The following is a 22875-nucleotide window of genomic DNA, read 5'->3' as shown; positions in this document are numbered from 1 at the left end:
GAAATACCAACGCTGTGCCTCGTGGTAAACCCTTGGAATTCTGCACAAGAAATTGGTCTGCCAGTGCCTTCATTGGTATTTATGCTTATTGTGATGTCACTTCTTGGAGTATCTTCCAAAGCTTCATATCCACAGAATCTGTACAAGCTAAGCTAAAAGGTTAAGAGTCAACAGCCACCACTTTCACCAGCGTCTGGACTCCATGGGGGGGTTTATCCTGCTGCTGCTCAGATGTCCCTCGATCACAAAATATCTCCCTCTGGTGTCCAAGTGCCAAAGACTTCTGTTAAATCTCCACACTCATGTTCCGTATTAAATATGATCTTTACTTCATTCTTCTGTCTCTAATGACTGAACTGACATGGTGACTGCGAAGGACAGAAGCCTCCCTGTCTTCTCTTTTATGGTTTTTTATTTTAGATCTATTTAAACAGGATCATGCAAACACTGATGCCCTGCAGCTGTCCGTGGTATGTCAGATTTGAAAGGGTTAATAACTCTGCAACTTAAATAACTTTCCGTAAATTGACTCACAGCAACCTGAGCAGCTGGAAACACCTCAGGCACCATCATTCTGGCTCTGGCACAAGAAGATTCTCAGTCCAACCTACACAGCTCCGATCAGCTTGTTCAGCAGTCAGCGAACGCAACACCACAAGCACCAGACCTCTCCGAAAAGCTGGACAAACTGGAGATGTGGGCGATGATTCAGAGGTCTAGCAGCAGACTAACACGTAGCCTCAGTTTGGATTGGCCCTCCATAAACACAGCTACAAAGGCTTGAGATGAAACCACAAAATAAGACAGACAAGGAGGCTGTCGAGGACATTCTTCTGTTGTGAACAGCAGATCACGTCCAGTTTAATGTTCCATCATGATCTCTGCTGCTCATCAACTCTGCTGAGCTGTTTGCCAAAGAGCAGCGGTGAAACATCTGTTTGGAGGAAGAGTGGGAGAGCTAAACTGAAGCCACTTCACAGAGCCAAGCTCGACACTGGCACGCTGCCGCATATCACAGGAACATGTAAACCACAAAATATCTCCATTTTATCAGGTAATTCGTGTCTGTTATTAAATCTAAACTGTTTCTTCTTAGTAGAAGTAAATATTTATCAGTGCAGTAGAATTATTTCAACATGTTTCCTGTAGACATTTTGAAGCAAATGTTCTGTGAAACAGACAGCTCCAGTGGCCTCTGTGACAGTGCTGCTAAGTGTGTGCTAAATTTGAGCAACATGTAGGCTCTTATGTGTATTTTGTAAGTGTTGGTGGAGGTTAGTGTGGTTGGCTTGGGTGGTCACTCATCAGGATGAGGACATCAACTCACCAGTCTGTAAGCTCTCCACCTGCTGCTAGCTAGCTGCTAGCTAGCCAGGTCATGGTTTTTGAATGTAAACATCAGTAAACATGCAGGAAAATATGGAGAAGAGATGGACACCAGCTGCATCCTGCTAGCCATTGTACAGGCGTATGAAAATATACTGGATGTCCTCCGTCATCAGTTACCAGCGGGATATCAGGAACTGTAAAATCCTGTGGTTCACCATAACTTGCCTAAATCCTGGACAACGGCATTACTACTATACCATACTATACGCTGATCTGACAGATAGAAGGAGCAACTCATCCTCACTGCGACCTCGTCACATGTCCACGTTTGGTCATGGACTTTCCACGTCCACATATGACGTCCAAGGTACCCTGGGTGTGTTGGTTGTTGACGTTCTGGGACGCCGTGTCAACTTCAGCCTGTTACATGCATTGTCTGTTTTCAAAATGCACTTCTGTTTTCACAGGAAATGCACAGTTTGCATACAGTCTCTTTCAAAATAAAAGCACTATGACGGTGCAACACCTCAAATTGACGTTTTGTTCTTTCAACAACAAAGGCACGTGGTTACGTTTTGCAAACACACTCAGGTGGTTGGGTTTATGCAACAAAAGCACGTGGTTGGGTTTAGGAAAGAAGAACAGGGTTTGGCTTTACAGTCTTACAGGAAGTGAACACCGGCCTGTCCACCACCTCTCCCGCCCACCCTACTCAGACTTCCACCGCCGTAACTTTGGTTGTTGTCCCGCTGTGTTTGCCGCTCACGCCACTGGGCGCCATTAAACAATAATGGTGACTGGCTGTGAATCATGCGGATGTGAAAGGACGGCTCTTTTAGTTGGTGTCTGACAAAAGAAGCTGATGACCAAGCACTGGGTTTCGTTGACTTTGGAGTGGAGGGAGAGTAATGGTAATGGACCTGCATTTCTATAGCGCCTTTCTAGTCATCCGACCACTCAAAGCGCTTTTTACACTACGAGTCACATTCACACACTGGTGGCCGAGGCTACTGTACGAGGTGCCACCTGCTACTCAGTTTTAACACACTCACACACCGATGGAACAGCCATCGGATTCAGTATCTTCAAGGATACTTCGACATGTGGACTGGAGGAGCTGGGGATCGAATCGCTGATCTTTAGATTGGTGGACGATGATGATGTTTGTTAAGGTCAGGATGTGCGGACAGCCAGAAACCATGGACTATTATAAAGCAGTAGCCAACGATGTAAGAAGACATAAAAGGACTAAATCACAGTGCACACACTGAAAGAGCTGATGGGATCACAATTTACTGGAGTTGTACGTTGTATAATTCCATGTGAAAAATAAATGAACTAATTGATTGATACGTTGTAACAGAATTGTGAAAAATGAAAAAGTGGATTTGAATGAGACACAGGAAACAGAAACAGATCAGGGATCAGACAGATGCTACAAAATCTCAGGATGTTCTCTGTCTGATCGTATGAGTCCAGGAGAAATAGATGCACTGACACCTTTTTAAAAGGGATAGTGTGCGCTTGCCAGTATGGAGATATTTTGTAGTTTCAATTATGTGTTTTTGGACGTTTGAATCTGGGGCGCCGTCAGCCTCCATTAGGTGGAGTTGTGTTGCTACCTCCTCTCCCCTTGGATCTCTGCAAGTGATGTGAGGACTCTAAAACTTCACCTGAGCCTCCCTCGGCATATGGGTGAGTAGATAATGGCTGAATTTTTATTTTTGGGTGCACTATCCCTTTAACATCTGGTTAGAATGAGTCTCAAACTTCTGCTAGAAATCAAATGCTTCACGGATGAATTTAAACTTAAACTATCAGATAGTGATCCAGTCACTGTGAAGAAACACGAAGGGGCTGCAAACTTTTGACCATCAGTACAACAGGAAGTGATCAAAGGCAATCGTTTTCAACACAAAAATATTTTGGCTTTATTTATGCGAATAAATAAATTTCAACTCTTTTTCCAGGACGGAAAAATGTAATTATGGTTTATTGTTGTGATGGTTGTGATGATTATAATGTCTCTCTCCAAATGGTTTCATTTCAGGCAGCTTTGCTACTCACGATCACAAACATACTTTCACTGATCATCAGAAACCAGCTTCATATTTTTGGTCACAACAACTATTCTAATCTTTCCTCCATGCTGTTTTGGTGGTTCTGCCCAGTTCTGTCAGGCAAAGAGCTCTGCTGTTTACTCCCAGCAAACACAGCATGAGCTGTGAATGCAGCACAAGGGATTGTGCCCCCAAAAGCAAGTATAGACAAAAGATGATCCTTTCTGAACCATAACCAAGTGGTTTAACAACATGTTTTGTTGAAATGTAAAGTTTCAATGTATCAGCTACATAATACTGTCCAAATGTAACGTATCCATGGTTTGCAGCCAGGAAAGTGTCACGAAAAGCGGCTGTTTTTTTTTTTTTTACCGAAAGATCATAGCGTTTCTAGCCAGGAAAGTGTTGTGACAGGTGGTGGTTTGTACTGAAACATCTAGCCACAATTAGTCTCGCTCACCAGACCTTTCTCAAGAAAAGAAAGGTCTGGCTGGGCCGACTCTCACTTTAAGACTGGAGAAAAAAACGCCCCAGCTGCTGGTATTTCTTTCAACCAATCACAATCGTTCTGGGCGGTGCCACAGCAATGGTGCGCTTGCAAAAATATTGCCGGGGAAAACAGGTTTTGGTGTAACACGCGCACAAAAATATCACCTACAGGACGCAAACCATGGCAGAAAAATGGCTACATCCCCGCAAGATCAAACACCGCAAAAGTTAGTAAAGGACGTGTTGAAAACGGTTGAAAACTGCTACACAACCAGAGGTGGTAGGGCGGGACTTCAGCGGGTGGCTCGTTCCGCCCAATGAGAGACTGATCTATGCAGCGAACTTCCGCCCACTCAGACTAAGCCACAATAGACACTTCCACAGTGTTTCCAGCTAGAATAGTGGTTGTTTTTTACCAACACATCACTGTGTTTCCAGCCGGGATAGCGCCAGAAAAGGAATTGTTTTTGACCAAGATTGCTGAGTTTCTACGTCACCAATGCACTGATGGGAGTAAAGAAGAAGGAGGTTTGTAGGATATCTATATAAACCCTTTTATGAGGATGCATTGAACTGCTGCACAACATTACCCTTTGGGATAATAACTTCTGTATCATCTTAAACTTTTCCATATAGGCTCTGATCTAAACTCAGCAACCTGCGCTCTAAGCTCCACTTTCACTTTGATGTGTGCTGAGTTTGACCATCACTGGAACATTTCCCTGTTCTGTTAAAACTTGGCTTTAAGGACGTCCCCCCGCCCGGCCTCCAAAGCCCCCCTGGCTCTACAGCTCATCAATTTACAGCATTACAAACAAGCGCACGGATCCAAGTGGAGTTTAGCAGCATAAATTAGCTCAGCATCTGTCTCAGTCCTCCCCCTGGATCTACCTACTGAGATTACATCCACGTCTGTTAATGTCGTTTTAATAGCAGCCCATTTCATGATCCATTGCACTGATACAAAGTGTTATGATATTTGTGAGAGAAAAAGATCTCCTCAAAGCCCTTTAATTCTGCTGTTGGCAATTTCAGATGGCAGAGAAGCTGCATTCCTGACACCATTTTTTTTATTTCTCTTTTTACGCAGAATAACTAACCAAACAAAGACTCTCATCTCATGTTCCCAGCGGGACGACACTCGAGTTCACAAACCTGCAATCCTGCAGATTCCCCTCCAAATCTGACCCAGCGGATCGCAGTGGAAAAATGTAGAGCAGAAAGGCTGACAGAGACCGACTGTCTTCTCTTCTGCTGATCACATTACTGTCTCTGTGAATTTGCCTTTTAACAGCACACATGTATATCAGTTCTTAGTTGGTGACACAGCCCAGAAGAAAGAGCTGGCATTATATGTTCCTGCAAACTAAGAGCATGTTGCATTTGTAATTTCATACCCAACATATCGATGTTTTTAAAATGATGTAGTTTATATCATCAGGAGGAGTAGGGTATGGTGTGAGCCCTCGGTGAGACACCTGCCAAGCTGCAGACCACTGTTTGAAACTAACAACAAAACTGTTTGTGTTTTACCGAGACGCTGCTGCATTTCCTGAAGGGATAGTTCCACAAACAGCAGTTGTTTTTACCAAGACATCGCTGCATTTCCAGCCACAACAGTCCCATGTAAAGTGTTTATTTTGACCAAAACATGGCAGTGTCTAGAGCCATCAAAAGTGGTTGATTTTACCAGACATGGCTGTGTTTCCAGCCCTGACAGTTCCACAAATAGCGGTTGTTTTTTACCAAGGCAATGCTGCATTTCCAGCCGTGATAGTGCCAAGAAAGTTTACCATAACATTGCTTTGTTTCCAGCCAAGAAAGTCCCACATAAAGTGGTTGTTTTTACCGGGACATTGCTGTATTTCCAGCTGCAATAATCCTATAAAAAGCTACTTTTTTATTGAGACATCACTACACATCCAGCCAGATTAGTGCCACGAATATCAGCTGCTTTTATTGAGACATCTCTGCATTTCCAGCCACAACAGTGCCGTGAAACGCAATTGATTTTACCTAAACATTGCTCTGTTTCCATTTGGGATGGTTCCACAAAAAGCTGTTGTTTTTCCCATGACATCACTGGGTTTCCTGCCATGAAAGAGGCTGATTTTACGAAAATATTGCTATGTTTCCAACCAGGATAATGCCACAACTCGCAGTTGCTTTTACCAAGACATCACTGCATTTCAAGCCAGGATTGTGCCACGAAAAGTGGTCTTCTTTACAGAGACATCTTTTTGTTTCTAGCGATGATAGTTCTATGAAAAGTGGTTGCTTTTACAGAAGCATCACTGCGTTTGCAGCTGTGATAATGCCACGAAAAGTGGTTTTTAACCGAGACATCACTGCAGTACACAGCATCACAGTCCCAATAGCGCAATGAAAGGCAGCTTATTTTACCAAAACATTGCTGTGTTTCCAGTTGGGATAGTTCCACAAGAAGCAGTTGTTGTTACCAAGACATCACTGCATTTCCAGCCAAGATATTTCCACAAAAAGCGATTGTTTTTAACAGAGACACTGCTGAATTTCCATCCACAATAGTCTGATAAAAAGCAGTTGTTTTCACCAAGACATCACTGTGGTTCCTAGCGGGGTGGTGGCATGAATAGTGGTTATATTTTACTGAGGCACTGCTGCATTAAAATACCAACATTTATTGAGGTGACTGAGTTGGATGATGAGGTGACTATTGAGCTAATGATGAACTGTGTGTGAGGATCTCTACAGTTTGTGGGCTTCATATATAGATTCATGCATCTCTGGTGCGACCCAGGAACTCTGTGACATACGTCCTGAAATGTGACCAACATGCAGCAGCAGAAAAAGTCGGCATCTGGAAGAGTGAGGCCTGAAAGGATCCAGCTGAAGAAGCAGCGATGCAGCACTCAGAGCTGTGGAGCTTTTTTTTTTTTTTTTTTGGTTTGGTGGTCTGAAAGCATTTGACCTACTTATTTTTACTGGAGTTTAATGGAGCTTTGAGGAGGCGACAGGCAGAGAGCAGAGAGTGGATCGAGGTGAAGGAGGGGTCGACTGACACAGTGGAAGGGATTTAAACATACACACGGGCATGGATGTATGTCGATGAAGGCTTTACGGTGTGTACATGCACTGATTTAAGTGTATTAACATGCGGACAGATGTAGAGAGACAGAGAGAGCTGGGCAGTGATCCAGTCAGGTCTAACATCTGTCTGTCACACTGATGGAGAGGACATGCAGCGTGAGATCAGCAGTGATTCTCTAGAGAATAAAACACGCACAGAGACAGAGAGACAACTGGTGGACATGTGTACTGAAAAAACAGCATGGTAAAGAGCAGCATTTTGGAAACTCTAACACTTTTTAAGAGTGCTTTGATGATGATGTTGCTGTTGTCAGTGAAAAGCAGGACTCCTTGATCCCTAAGTGTGTGGTCACCAACACATGTTTTTGTCTCGCTGACTAAAGCTTCTCTTGCAGTTTTCAGCAGCTCTTTCTCTGCAGGAAACGACGTATGAAAAAGCTTTTTAAAATCTTTCTCACTGCAGTTGGTTCTCTTCTGAAGAGGGGGCTGCAGCCCATCAGTCACTGAGGACCATTTGCTTTTAGTGTATGGTGTTGAGCAGCAGCTTCCTGTGAGCTAATCCTCTGCAATCTGCTCCCCATCTCTTTAAAACAACCCAAAAGTTTGTTACGACTCACCACCACAGGGTTGTAGGGTACACTGGAGTTTTAAAATGTCTTGTTGTGTTATTGGGAGCCAGAATAGAAGGAGTCATGGCTCAAAACCAGCCGCCACCGCCCGTCAACAAAACAAAGAAAATTATGGTTAAATGTGATAAGACCAAAGGACTGGACGGAGGCCATCATCAAAAATGCTCACATGTGCAGCGCACACTTCATATCAGGTTAGGGAAAAAGTATTTCCTGTTGTAGGGATGAATAAGGTTATGTGTATTAAGGGTTATCATGTCCACCTCATCAGAAACTGGGGAGGGATTAAGAGGAAGATTGGATTTCTCTGCAACGCTAACTTTTTAGCACATTAGCTAACGTTAGCTTCCATAGCAAAACAAACAAGTGTGGTCCTCCTTTGTAAGATTGGCTTCCTGTGACATCATCCGGAGCGTTATATTTCTACATGAATGAACCAACGGTTAAGTTAATCACGCATTCACTCCATGTGTGGAGAATTGTTTTGCCTCTAGCTAAGCCCCGCCCACTGAAAAAAATCATACTGTTTACTAACAGTCAACGCGATAATGTCGCAGCCGTGCAATATGCAGTCACAGAACTTTACAGGTGTGTAGATGAGATGAAAATGACGGTTGAGTTTGAAGATGGGTCACTTACTGCACGAGTTGTGTGCAACCTGCTGCACTGGTTTTGACTTTGTCGTTTCTACATTTGCAGCTTTTGCTGTTAATGCATTTCATCTGGGTTTCTGCAGCATGTTTCTGTTGTTGTATTTGTTCTGCATTTCCATATGTGTTTTTGAATTGGCATCACATCCGAAGCTGCGGCATGTTTCTCCTGATGGAAACGTTTTGGGCCGTTGTAGCACATTTGGCCTTGGTGGCCACTGTATTTATGCTGTTTGAGAACAATGTGAATGTGTGGAAACATTTTAAAAACTGATGTGAATGTTTTTCATTTGGTGTCGAACAAGAATCAAAAAATCACCCAGAGTCAAAATCCACAGCTTCATGTCAGAATCAAAATGTAATGCAGTAACACACACACACACACACACACACACACACACACACTGAAGCCAAACATCTGTCCAACAGTTTGAGGAGGCTCTATGTGTGTGTGTGTGTGTGTGTGTCTTCTGCTCAATAAAGCAGAGCTCTCAGCACCTCCACTCTCCTCGCTCTCCTTCTACTTTACTTCATTTTATGTTTCCACTAAAACAAAGTTTCTCTCAACATAAAACGGACGCTTCACACGTCTTCACACGTCTTCACTCACTGTCGGACCAAAACTCGTCTGTTTATCAGGAGCAGACAAAAGAAAAATGTACATTTTTCAAACTGATGTGTGTGTGTGTTGAAGCTTCACAGCAGGATGTTTCAGCATTAAAACTCACGCAGGATAAAGTCCTGCTGGCGTCTCCGTACAGGCCGCAGAACAAACACACTGATGCTTTCATTTTCTTAGAGCTAGAGGAAAGGTTGTGGAGGCGTTACGATCTAAAGGGTTCATCTTCTGGGGAGCAGGAATATTCAGATTTAATGATGTGACAAAGAACGTGTTGGATGTCCAAGTCTGTATCAGATAAAGCTGTGAGGTAACATGAGCGTGCACACAGCGCATATAATGAATCTTGGGTTGCCGTTCACTTTCACTTCCGTTGGCAACACTGTTTAAAAATGGTAACAGGCACTTCCTGCATAACGTACCTTTAACCCAAAAACAAATTTAGTTCAGATGAATTGAATCTAACTCCACTTACTTGGGGTAGTTCATGCAGTAGAGTGTGTAGATGTCGAAGGCTTCACTCTGAAAAAAGATGGGAGAACAAACGTTAGAGAGGACGAACGGACAGACCATCATCTTCATTCATCATCCTTCACTTCATGAGTTAGATAAAGAGTCTCTAACAGTCTGCATGAACAAATTCATCTACTGTCTAAGTATCTTTTTGTCCACTGTCTTTATCGTAAATGGACTGTGGGTCGTTTAGCTCGAGATATTTCTCAACCTCAACAACGACTCTCTCCTCATCTTGTGTCTCCGCATCAGCTACACAGTTCTCTTTATACATCCATGGTGAGGAGAGGAGTCAAGCTGCTGTAGGAGCAGAGAGGAAGGAGCTGCTACAGGGGCTGCTGTGTACAAGCAGAGAGCGAGTGGGGGGAAAATGCATTTAATTCAGTGGTCCGCATGGCTGGAAATAGGACAGTGGCATCAAGTGCCATGAGGCGGCGTGTCCAAGAGCGCAAATGCATGTCTATCCAGTGTGGGGTTGTACACTGAAAATAATAGGGGTGTATTTTTTGACGCCTGGCGTTCACCAGCCAGTATGTTATGGCCTTTGGCTGGAAGACAAAGCTCTCCGTTTACTGGTATGTCCACAATCCAACTCTCACCTATGGTCATGAGCTTTGAGTAGCGATTGAAAGAATGAGGCAGCAGATGAAAACGGTCGAAATGAGTTTCCTCCGTAAGGTGTCTGGGCTCAGCCTTAGAGATAGGGCGAGGAGCACAGACTCGGAGTAGAGCCACTGCTCCTTCGTGTTGAAAGGGGCCAGTTGAGGTGGATCAACATCTGATCAGGATCCTCCTGGGCGCCTCCTGTTAGAGATTTTCAGGAGGTCCAACTGGTAGGAGGCCCCAGGGCAGACCCAGAACACACCAGAGAAATTGCTTATCTTGTCTGGTCTAGGAACGTCTCGGGATCCTCCAGGAGGAGCTGGAAAGTGTCGCTGGGGAGAGGGATGTCTGGAGTACCTTGCTCACCATGGATGGTTGGATGGAGGCTTTATGATTGGTGATGAATTCTGGTCCCTAAAATATCTTACAGCCCTTCTTTCTCCTCCTCCTCTACAGTCCAGAGATCTCAAACTGTGTCAGATCTTTTTCTCATGTACAAAAACATAAAACCCCAAAGGTCAGCTGTGAGTCACATTTATGTCCCTCCTCTCTCCTTCCTCTTAACTATTAAAATACCAGAAAGACAGCTGATGTGAGTTAAACTCTCCATCTTTTCCCACGTCTGAAAATATGTCCTCATCCATCTGACATACAAAACAGAGGAACATCAGATGTGACTTAAATTAACTCCATCACTTCCTAAGATTCCTCAAAATATGTCCGAGTTCCAGTTAATCTTCACATGAATCAAAATCTCTCCCCTCGACTTACATGTGACGCCTGTAGCTGCTTTCTATGTGCAGGATCACCACAGACGAGTCTGAAACAACGTCAAGGTTTAATGGAAAGATTGGGGACATGTCTCTCTGACATCACTTTCTGTGCATCAGTGAGTCAGGAGGTCACAGAGAAAGACAGCACTGTGTTAAACACTGAACACACACACAGGTCTTAAAATAACTCTGGTTGTCTCTCTAACAGTTTAATCTAATGTCCACTGCTCTGACACAGACAGGAAGTTCACTTGAGTTCCAGTCTGAAAAAACACATCTCCCGAAGCTCACATATACATTACTTACAAAAACATTTTAAAGCTTCAGATTCCTCTAAGTCCTCAAAAATCCAGCACACAGTCAGGTCAATTTAGAAAATACGCCACCGAAAAAAATGATCATTTATCAGGACTCATCCCGTTACACTGACTTTGTGGAGAAAACTTCCAATCCAAAAACACTTTTCATGAATTTAAGTAAACGGCGTCCGCGTTTAACAGCAGTAAAATTATATCAAAACATCTGTTAACACAACTCATCCTCACTGTGACCTCGTCACATGTCCACGTTTGGTCATGGACTTTCCACGTCCACATATGGCGTCCAAGGTACCCTGGGTGTGTTGGTTGTTGACGTTCTGGGACGCTGTGTCAACTTCAGCCTGTTACATGCATTGTCTGTTTTCAAAATACACTTCTGTTTTCACAGGAAATGTACAGTTTGCATACAGTCTCTTTCAAAATAAAAGCACAATGTCAGTACAACAACACAAACTGATGTTGTTTTTCATTCAACAACAAACATACGTGGTTGGGTTTAGGGAAAAAAGACTTGGCTTAACATTCATATGGGAGGCAAACACCAACCTATCAGGTGGAAGTTAGATTATTGCCCAGCTGCATTTCCCCTTGTCACACAGAATAACAGCAGCTGACTGCATATCATGCCAACGTGAAGCGACGGCTTTATTCATCAGTGTTTGATGCCGTAACTCACTGACCAAGCGGCAGTAATCGACCGCTTTGAAGCGAGACCTGGTTGGTTTACAAACTCTTACACAACTCATGCAGTATAATCGTCACAGCCAAAAACATGCTTTGTGAAGTCACACTGACCTTTGACCTTCGACCACATAATTTCATAGTTTATTCTTCAGTCAAGTGGACTCGAATACACAAAAGCAAAGTTTTCTTTACCAATTAAATGTAAGGTGGAGTGACTGACATACAAATGGTGGTTTTGTGGGTGAAGTCGTCCCCAAAAGTGTCATGGCGTCATTATCAGTATTCATAATCAATATGGCTAATCCTCAGAGTGTTTAACATCAGTCTTCATGTTAGATTTCAATCTTTCTTGTACACAGTTTTGACTTGAGGTCACAGTCCTGAGGCCTGCAGTCAGCTGCTCAGGGAACATTTTCACACTGTGTGTCTCTGCACTGTAACATGAGAGAACAATATCACTACTGTCCAACACACACACACACACATGTCACACACACACACACACACACACACACAGTCAACATGTATTCATGGGGTGTTGGTTTGATCAGCAGCAGTAGTGTGTGTGATTCTGTGTGTGCTGCAGTCAATGGAGGGTCCAGATCTACTGGTGGTTTACTGGGTGTGTGGGGTTCACTGTGTCATGTTTCCTGTCAACTAACAGCCTCACACACACACACACACACACACACACACACACGGCTGTACTGTACTCACCCGTTCCACGAAGCACTCTGCGATGGCGGCAGCATGAGGACTCCTCTCTAAATCCTCCAGGAGATCACTGAGGAGACAGACAGACAAATTCAAGTCTTTGACCTGTCAGTGCTGGAAGCCACAGTACATGGCCAGAAGTCTGTAGACACCTGAGCATGTGACAGCTGAGCATATGAGTCTGACACCATTTCATGTCACATTTGCATGTTTCATATGTTTCATATCAATGTAGTACGTGAGCTGACTATGATGATGTGATAGGCGAGACACCTGCCGAACCCCAGACCACTGTTTGAGACCAACAAACAACAAAACCCGTTGTGTTTTATTGAGTCATTGCTGTGTATTTAACAGCTTTTTAGTCACCAAATGCAGGTATTTTGTTGCACAACTTCGTTGGTTTTCCTGCAGTGACAGAGCCATGGAAAGCGGTTGTTGTTTACTGACACATCCCTGCCTTTTCTGCCCCATAGTGGCACAAAAAGCAAGTATTTTAAAGGGATAGTGCACCCAAAAATGTAAATTCAGCCATTATCTACTCACCCATATGCCTCGGGAGGCTCAGGTGAAGTTTTAGAGTCCTCACATCACTTGCAGAGATCCAAGGGGAGAGGAGGTAGCAACACAACTCCACCTAATGGAGGCTGACGGCGCCCCAGATTCAAATGTCCAAAAACACATAATTGAAACCACAAAATATCTCCATACTGCTTGTCCGTAGTGATCCAAGTGTCCTGAAGCCCCGACATCAAAAGTTGTTTGGAAAAACGTCATTTGAACTCTGTTTTTAGCCTCATTGTAGCATTCTAAAACTTCACCTAAACCTCCATCGGCATATGGGTGAGTAGATAATGGCTGAATTTTCATTTTTGGGTGCACTATCCCTTTAAGGGTATTGCTAAAGCATTCTCACTTCAACCTCATCACAGATCAACATTTGGTCATGGACTTTCCACATCGAGATATGACGTGCAAGTCGTAGGCTCTATCGTAGGCAACTGGACTTGCTTGAGTTGTTCTTTGTTGTTGTTCTTCTTCTGTCCAGAACTAAAGAAGCCCCTGGGTAAAAGGTGAAATGTCTTCAAGAAACTCAAGCAAGGCCGCGCTTTGGAAAGCAGAGCTAGATGGTAAACAAACATGGCAGCACACCGGTAAGGTAAGACAACACGTTTACATGTCGTTTTCTGTATGTTCTCTGACATTTATCCTAACGATATGAGGCGGTCTTTGTGGAGAAAAAGCTTGTTTAGTGGACTAACTTTGCACTTGAAGGTTGCCCGTCTGACGCTACTATGCGCCCCGGCTGTATCTAGGCTAACGGCTAACATGCTAACTATTATTTTTATGTCACTAGTCACTTGAAACAAATTTAGGACGATAGGAGACAGGTTGAAATAAACTGAAATTTCCCTTTAACTGTCATTGTTGTCCACCACATTTCCCCCTGGCACTGCTGTTAAACAATAACAGCGACCAACTGTGCATCATACCGATGTGAAAGGACGGCTTTTTCATTGGTGTCTGACGCTGGAAGTCACTGAGTAAGCACAGGTTTTTGAAAACTTCTGAGTGAGACCTGGTTGGTATTTCTCAACAAATGTCAGCTGGGTTTGAGCCGCCCAGTGACCCTGAACAAGACAAGTGGTTACAGATAATGAATAAATAAATGATCTCAATGAGTTCCACACAGTGAGGCATACACAGTTTAAATCTGCCATCTGTATCAGCAGATACCCGGAGTTAAGGGCAACAAAAGTTGGATTGGTGCATCCATAATTACAGTAAATACATCCTGTGCCTGCATCTTCTCATGTTGGGTCTTGCAGGGCCTGCAGGATCCCTGTTTGGACCACACTGACAACTACAGATAGAAAACAGCATAAACAGGTCATAATTCTCCCACAGAGCTTCATAAAACGCTGGTTCACAGCCAGATTGTTTTGCTGGGAGCACTGGAAAACATTTAACACTGTAACAAGTAACAATGCCATCGCAGTTGTTGTGCAGTTCAGTCAGAGTGAGAACAGTCTGAAGGGTTAGTGTGACACCAAACTGACTCCAGAACCTGCAGACTGTTACAGCTGGCAGACGTTCATCCTGAAAACTCTCCCTCCGTTCCCACAATCCATCCCCATCGTCATCCCTCCATCCTGCCAAGTCCCAAATTCTGCTGCAACACACACACACACACACACACACACACACACACACAGATAAAACCAATTTCCACAAATCATTTCTTTATCGCTCCATCTTAATTCACTTGTATCCATCCATCTTTCTGTTTCAGCCAGGACTTGTCACACACACACTCATGCACCGCACACACACATTATACACACTCACAAAAAGATATTTACATACTAGAAAACGTCCAAATCACTTTTGTGCGTGACTGTGTGTTTGCATCAGTAACCTCAGAAAACTTTCAACAAGCTGACGTTCAGCATCCAAAGCGAAGCGAGAACCTTTGATCTGCTGGATGTTTCTGTCTGAACTCTAACCCGGATCACAGTCGGGATTCAAGCCCCGCCCTCTGACCTCTGAGCCCAATGCAGAGAGAGTTTTGCATGTTCACATGTTCATAATGTTCTGGTCTTTATGTGTATCACAGTAACATCTGTAACATCTGCTCATTTACTGGTTAATGAGGACATGAAACACGGAGCAGAACATGGTCTCTATTAGATCAACATACAGGGAGAATCACGGATAAACAGTTGTTCTCCTGCTGTGGAAACTAAATCATCTCAACAAACTAGATCATACAGACAACTGATGATGAGCACCAGACTTGGAAAGTTACAGAGATGATCCAACAAAGCCCCCCAAGGGTTCTGCTGTCAGAGAGAAGATTTAAGATCCTGTTCGATGATCCAAAATGCTCTTTGTTTGAAGCATACAGAGGCATTAACGTTACACTGTTATTACAGGAGATGAAGGAGCTGAGCCAGAAGGCGCAGCTTTCGATTCATCGGTCCATCTCCGTCCCAGCCCTCACCTACGATCATAAACTCTGGGTAGTGACTAAAAGAATGAGATCACAAATACAAGCAGACGAAATGAGTTTCCTCTGTGGTGTGTCTGGACTCAGCCTTAAGGCCCTGACACACCAAGCCGATGGTCGGCCTGTCGACCAAAGTCGGGCCGTCGGTGAGCATCTGTCGCCCCAGTTTTTGCGGTGCGTCCGGCGTTGGCGGCTTTTCGGCCGACTGAGCATGCTGAATCGGCGGCGGAGCTTGTCGGTGAGAGAGATCACTCTGATTGGCTGTTCAGGTTTTATTTCCTCTCCCCTGTAGCGAGTGAATCTGCCTGTAGTGAAACTGGGGCAAACCACTTCACTCAGCTGCCCCACAGACCCGCTGCTTCTTCCCACTTTAACCTGAATAACAAACCGGAGCTAGCTGGGAGCGGCTAGCGGAGCGTTAGCCGCAGCATGACCGGAGGGAAGCACAGCCAGTTAGCCTCCGCTAGTCTCTGAGCTAGCCCCGGCTCTCCGTTTGGATCCAACCGGAGCACCGAGCCCTGGTTTGTTATTCAGGTTAAAGTGGGAAGAAGCAGCGGGTTTATCCGCCTGCCCTGATGAGACATCTGCTGCCTTTACTTTCGTAGTTGTCCCGCCACGTTTCTTCCTGATGCCGCTGCTCGCTGGTCTAAGGTAAAAACCAAACTACCCATTTTTTGTAACAAACTAGAAACAAATCAAGCCTTTTTGCCCTAACGGTAAAAACAAAGTAGAACTGCTTAGTTTTACATTGTTTATCCCTGACTTAGAAACCAAACTAGACCAGTTTGGCGTTTTATCCCCATTTAGTCCTGAGATGAAAACCAAACCACTGGTTTTTGGTAATAATTACAAACCAATATAGCTCTGCTTAGCCTGTCTGGACCTGAAGTAGCCCTTTTTGGCTTTGTGTCCTGACTTAAAATTCAAACTAGACCTGTTTAGCATTTAACCCTGTTTGCACTAAATTACAAACCAATATAGCCCTGATCGGCCCTGTAGTTGGAACCAAAGTAGTCTTGTTTGTCCCTCTTGTTTAAACCAAACTGGCCTTGTTTGGGTCTGTAACAGAAACTAAACTGTCCCTGTTTGAAGCCTGAGTAGAGCCGAGCTGTTTGTCCCACAGCAGAGAAAACAAAGTGTTGCTGTGTGGGTCAGAAGAAGGAGCCAGGCTACATGGAAACAAATCACTTGCCAGTTGAAAGTTGTATTTATCCCCAGTTTTCACTTCTCTTCAGCCCAGCAGTTGTTCAGTATTTCTGCATCACTGCTCTCGTGGAATAAATGCACATAAATACAGTTCTGGAGTTTGTCTTTTGACGGCCTGTTATGAAGTTTTCACGGTGGTTTATGTGCTCGGTGAGAGTCGTCACCTCTGAGCACAAGTCTTCAATGAGCGGCCATTAAAAAGGAAATTAAAGTGAGTAATGAAGCAGACAGAGAGCAGCTGCAGCAGACACCTCTGCACATCATCATGTTACTGTCCAGGAGGTATTCAGCAGCAAATGAAAATGTATAAACCAGTTTGGCCCAGAGTCATTTTGCATTTCTAGATATCTGCCCACAGAGTCGGAGATTTGTCTTGTTTTATTTTCAGACTCATGGTGAGTGATTCTCTGTGAGACACCACACAGTCTCATTTCTGAAACAAGGTCAGAGGGAAAAAGCTGCAACATGAGCTTGGCTCAGTCCTCGAGTCATTTATTTTGTTTATATATTCTGTATGTATGGGGATTACAGTACGCTAAATGACTTCCATGACTTTTGGATGTTTGCAACCTTTTGGCAACAAATTTCCAATTTCAAACACAGTAAGAACACTGCGGGACGACTAACGCTCCACACAGCTTAGTCTTGGCAAAGTGTTGGAAACATCAATAAGTCCAAACTGGTAGACAAGATTTCAGCACATGTACTTCTATGCAGTGTTTTAAGTACTGGATGTTGTGCTGTGAGGCATAAAAATGGAAGTCATACTGCACTGAAATACAAAAAAAGTGGAGCACAGTGAACACAGAAAAACATTTAAGATCACAAAGCACTTTTTAACGTAACAAGAAAGAAAATATAAAGAAATGTTCTGTTAAACATCAAACTTATTGTTCAGCCTTCAAACCAAAGCAGGGGCATTGTTTTCAGTACACACACGGTATTTGGCTGGACTCTCAGTTAAAAAACAACCAAATTGGTCCCATATATGACCTTCACAACGCACATCCAGTAACAATGCAGACTTCTCTGGAGGCAGACGTCATGACAGCAGACACTCTACAGTAAAAAACTACAGCTACCACCCTGTGGTTGTACGCTTCTTTGCCACTCAAGTTTCTCTTAAGGTGCGGACACACCAAACCGACATCAAAGAACTAGCGGCGATGAAAGCCAACTGTTGCGTCGTCTACGTCGCCTCACGTCGCCCTGTGTCAGTTGCATTTGAACACACTACACGGACTACATCCGACGGCCAAGTAGCACGTACGTTCTGCGCCTGCGTGAGAGAGAGCGGAGTGAGAGAGTGGTACATCCTGTCAGTCGAGGGGTTTCCTATCTGTGCAGCCGAGCACCGCAGCACCTCCACGGACTATTACATCCAGACGGTCCCGGTGTTTCCTCCGCAGGCTCCACTTCACTCAGCTGCCCGATAAACCCGCTGCTTCTTCCCACTTTAACCTGAATAACAAACCAGGGCTTGGTGCTCCGGTTGGATCCAAACGGAGAGCCGGGGCTAGCTCAGAGACTAGCGGAGGCTAACTGGCTGTGCTTCCCTCCGGTCATGCTGCGGCTAACGCTCCGCTAGCCGCTCCCAACTAGCTCCGGTTTGTTATTCAGGTTAAAGTGTGAAGAAGCAGCGGGTCTGTGGGGCAGCTGAGTGAAGTGGAGCCTGAGGAGGAAGCACCGGTTAGCCCCGGTTTCACTACAGGCAGATTCACTCGCTACAGGGGCGAGGAAATAAAACCCGAACAGCCAATCAGAGTGATCTCTCTCACCTACAAGCTCCGCCGCCGATTCAACATGCTCAATCGGCAGAAAAGCAGCCGACACCGAAGTGCCGACGGTGCGGGACACACCGCAAAAACTAGGCCGACAGACACTCACCGACGACCCGACTTTGGTCGACGGCCGACCGTCGGCTTGGTGTGTCAGGGCCTTTAGACCTTTCTGTTAAGTTTTGTTCGAATCAGCACATTAATTCTTGGCCTGAAACATGTTTTGAGAGGTCACAGTGACCTTGACCTTTGACCTTCAACCACCAAATTCTAATTAATTTGCTGTTGTGTCCAAGTGGACATCAGTGCCAAATTTGAGGAAATTCCCTCAAGGCCTTCTTGAGATATTACGTTCACGAAACCTTTGACCACCGAAATCTAATCAGTTCATCCTCATGCTGAAGTGAGCATTTTTGACGAATTTGAAAAAAAGTTTCTCTGAAGCATTTTTGAGATATAATGAGAATGGGACGGATGTACAGCTATCTAAAGTGTGTGGGCATAAACATAATTAACAGTTGGAGCTCTGGATTTATTCAAATCAAACTAAACTACATTTTCCTACATTTTTCAGCTGTGAGCAACAGCTCTATTTCTGCGCCCTACCATTAGACCGCCACAGTTTTTGCCCTGGAAGGCTGAAATTTAGCATAAAGGTCAAGTGTGTGTGTTAAGTGTGTGCTTGTGTTCATGCCAATTGGCAAAAAAGAGGCAATATATGGATGCATATTTGTACACGGTCCCAGCAAACTGGCGCCTGTGTTCATTTATATTTGCAAAAATAAACCAAAAGGAAAAAACATGAAACTTTTAAAGGTTTGACTCGGCAGCTGTTTAACATTTCTTCATCTCCAATCATGTACATTGAATATTTCCCTGCTCGTGTGTGTGTGTGTTGAGGACGTTTAAAGACCTCTGTGCAGCCGTTAAAAGATAACAGGCAGACCTCTCTGAGCACCGGAGCACTAAAATCAACTGTAGCAGGAAAACTTCTGGAACAATCTCCCAGAAGTTTTGTTTTTACTTCCTGAAACAGATTTTGGTTGCTAGGCAGAAACACGGGCCAAATGTCTGATGACTATCTGAAAAGTGCAGCTCACTGAACAATATATCAGGAAACTGTGGAGCTGCTGGAGGGCTGATTTTACAGCTAAATATATTTTACATGACATCAGACAAACTGTAACAAAGAGGAGAGAAACATTAAAATGGATCAGTGTGAGAGAGCGAGCGAGGAGGAAATCCAAATATCTGACGAGTTTAAAGAGGACTGTAAATCTGGAGAGGAGGCACGGAGGGGAGACAGAGTGTGGAGGGAAGATGAGGAGAGAGACGTTGGTTTTTATTCTGCTAACGTGTCTCCTCGCTTTCCTCATTCATGTTTCTTCCTTGCATCATAGCTCCTACCAGCAAGGATGTGAGAGAAAGGAAGAGAGGAGGAGACGTGAGGACGGAGGAGCCGAAGCTGCCAAATGAAAAAAGCTCGGTTCCATAACGTCAGTCTTAAGTGACGTCACATGTTCCAATGTATCCTCATAGAACAGTTCTATAATAACCTACGAATGAGCGCCCCAAGAATGATGTGTCGTCCTTAACGTACAGTTATAGAGGTTAGGCAATAAACGTTACTGTGGTTAGGGTTAGGAGAAGAAACACGGTGAATCTTAGAATGACGAAAGTTCAAAGGGTTCCAAACACCTACACCCCTTCATGGCACTGGTATTCCCTGATGGCAGCGACCCCCCCAGCAGGACAATGCCCATGCCAAGACCTCAAGGCATCGACCTGCAGGTACTCCGGAGGTGCCCCTGATCTCTGATTTGTTGAGGCATGGACACAGGACCTCTTGGAGGTTTCCTGTTGTGTTTGGCGCAGATCCTTTGAGTCCTCTGAGTGTTGAGGTGGGGTATCAGCATGTCCCACAGATGCTCGATCAGATTGTGATCTGGGGAACTTAGCGGCCAGGTCGATGCCTTGAACTCTTCTACCCCTTTTCGACAGTCATGGGCTGGCATCGTTCAGTTTGGTTTGGTTTGGGCCATCAGCCCAGCACAGCAGGGATTTGCATCTCCATTACAACAGCGCTGCCTCTTGAAGGTGTGTCTTTAACTGATGAGAGCTTGTCTTAAGAGATGATGTTTAAAGGCAGCGGCTAAAGTCCCCTGTTATTTTTGCTGCATGTGTTTTTCCACAGCAGGGCAGGTAGAAGAAGTTTACCTGTTGGAGGTGAGCTGTTTGCAGAGGTGCAGTAAGAGCCTGTTGTCTGCAGCTCTTCATCAACATCTCACTGTGGCTGTTTCTGCTTTCCCTCTTCCTCCCTGCCACATCATAAGACTTGCCTTTATTGAAGAAAAGCTGTTGACAGAGACTTTTTAAAATGTTTACTCTCTGGTCTCCTGCAGACAGAGGGGAGGAGAGTCCGCAGGTTTGGCTGCGGTCGTTAAGACGTTACCGCTACCCTCTTGAGGGCAGGCGGCCCGGCTGTTGAACCTACTCTGGAGAAGGTCCATCTCTGGCGCAGCTCGTCACGGCATGGCTCGTCTAAACTGATAATGGAAATGCAAATCTGCGTAGCATGGCTTGCCTCAGCGCAGCCAAAAGTGACAGTGAGCAGTTGTTGCAGCATGTCGTGGGGCATTGTCCTGCTGGGGGGCCAAGATGATCAGTGTTATTCACGTCACATGTCCGTGGTTTTAATGTTTTGGCTGATCAGCTGATGCATATCATTCTGAAGTGGGTCATTCTGCATAATGAGTACGGTCATTTAGGAATATTTTGGTGCTAATACTTTCATGCTTTTACTTGAGTAAGATTTTGAATGCACTTTTACTTGCACAGAGTATTTCCACACTGTAGAAGTTTAAGACCTGAACACGTCCTCCAGCTCTGCAGATCTCACAGCACAGAGACTCAACTTAAAGCTTGCTCTGAGGATCAGTGTGAACGGGTGTAAATAAAGACCGTCGGGAGATTAAATTAGAGATATGTGAGGTTTGTTTCCTCGCCAACACACACACACACACACACACACACACACACCACATATGAGGTTACACCACAGAACTCTCGCTGCATTCTTAGTTAACAAGCCGAAATCAAGTCTCTCATTATCAAACACACACACACACACACACACACACACACACACACACTGGTCCCTCACCCGCTTGCTCTCCTCTGGCGTCAGGCCTCATTTTGTGGCCGGCGGACATCATTAGTGGGGGATTGTGGGAGAGGAAGAGGGAATTCTGGGTGTTTTTCTTTTTGTTTTTTTATGCAGTGACCACAGAGGAGGGGCGGGGGGGGACTTCGCTGGTAGAGAGACAATGTCAGGCGGAGAGAAAGAGAAACCACGCCACAATAAAAGCAGTTTAATACGAGCGAGAGAAAATGAAGAAAATGAAGAGACAGACGGACTGACAGCGGACGGAGGGTCAGAAAGAAGACATCAGCACACTGAGGGAGAAAAATGTCCGATAATTAAAGACAGACAGGAGTGTGTCTTTATTGTGGGAATACAGTCAAACGTTTGGAGGAAAACAAAGGAGAGAAAATAAGAAAATAAAAGCCAGAAAAGAGCCGTTAAAGCACCATATCAGTGTTTCTGTTTCATGTTTTACCAAAATGTATTTTCACTCAAACTTGTGCATTATTTCAAAGAATCGATCCAGAATTTTGATCCCATAAATCTGATGTTTATTTGCTGAGTTAGACGAACAAACATGTTGTTTTTTTATTATCTGCTGATGAATGTGGGAATAATAACAGCTTTTAAAACCAATGTTTCATTTTGATAATTTTCCAAATCCTCCATCAGTTTTCAGATTTATCTTCGTTCTTTCTAAGCAGCATCAGTGTCAGTTTATTTCTATGAAATTAAAGCGCAGGAACTTAAAGGAACAGTGTGTGGAATTCAAGGGGATTTAGTGGCATGTAGCAGTGAGGCTAATTTTCTGTATTAATTTGTTATTTCACTGAGATTTTGTTTCCTTTATATTACTGTAATATTTAGATTTTGTTTCTGAGAAGCCCTCCTGGGTCTTCACGCCTCAGCTGCACAAAAATATTTTATCATCTCACTTCTTTTCTCAGGGGTCTTAGCTGTTAAACACACAAACCTAACCCTGACCCCACAGGACCCTGTGACCCCCTGAGCCCCGAGCGCCTGAGCCGGGCCCTCAGTGGCAGGCCAGGGCCAAACCAAACACAACGGGGGCCGACGTGTCTGGTTTTCATCCTCAAACAGAGCGAGGGGACTCTTTAACAGAGTGATAAACAGCAGCTGACGGTTTGGTATCTGAGATATGCTGCTTAACTAAACTGACGATAGATGGAGGAGGAGGAGGAGGAGGAGGAGGAGGAGGAAGATAGGGTTTTATAAGACATAACTGATAAAAAGAGAGATGACGGAACATGTAAGGAAATACTT

At 44.4% G+C, this 22875-nt stretch overlaps 1 protein-coding gene across 3 annotated transcripts in view; it reads right to left on the bottom strand.

The window, feature by feature from the left end:
- plekhg2 (pleckstrin homology domain containing, family G (with RhoGef domain) member 2) overlaps positions 1 to 22875 on the bottom strand; it is a 114809-nt gene that overhangs the window by 24803 nt on the left and 67131 nt on the right. For all 3 annotated transcript variants that reach the window (XM_049575791.1, XM_049575792.1, XM_049575793.1), the window contains 2 exons: positions 12456 to 12522; positions 9321 to 9367 (listed from right to left, as the gene is read on the bottom strand). In XM_049575791.1, coding sequence (XP_049431748.1) covers positions 9321 to 9367; positions 12456 to 12522 — 114 coding nt within the window. The remainder of the gene's footprint in view (positions 1 to 9320; positions 9368 to 12455; positions 12523 to 22875) is intronic.

Source organism: Epinephelus fuscoguttatus, linkage group LG5, assembly GCF_011397635.1.
Source record: "Epinephelus fuscoguttatus linkage group LG5, E.fuscoguttatus.final_Chr_v1".
Taxonomy (NCBI): domain Eukaryota; kingdom Metazoa; phylum Chordata; class Actinopteri; order Perciformes; family Serranidae; genus Epinephelus; species Epinephelus fuscoguttatus.
Note: the sequence above shows the minus strand (reverse complement) of the source record. Positions and strands in the feature narration are given on the sequence as shown.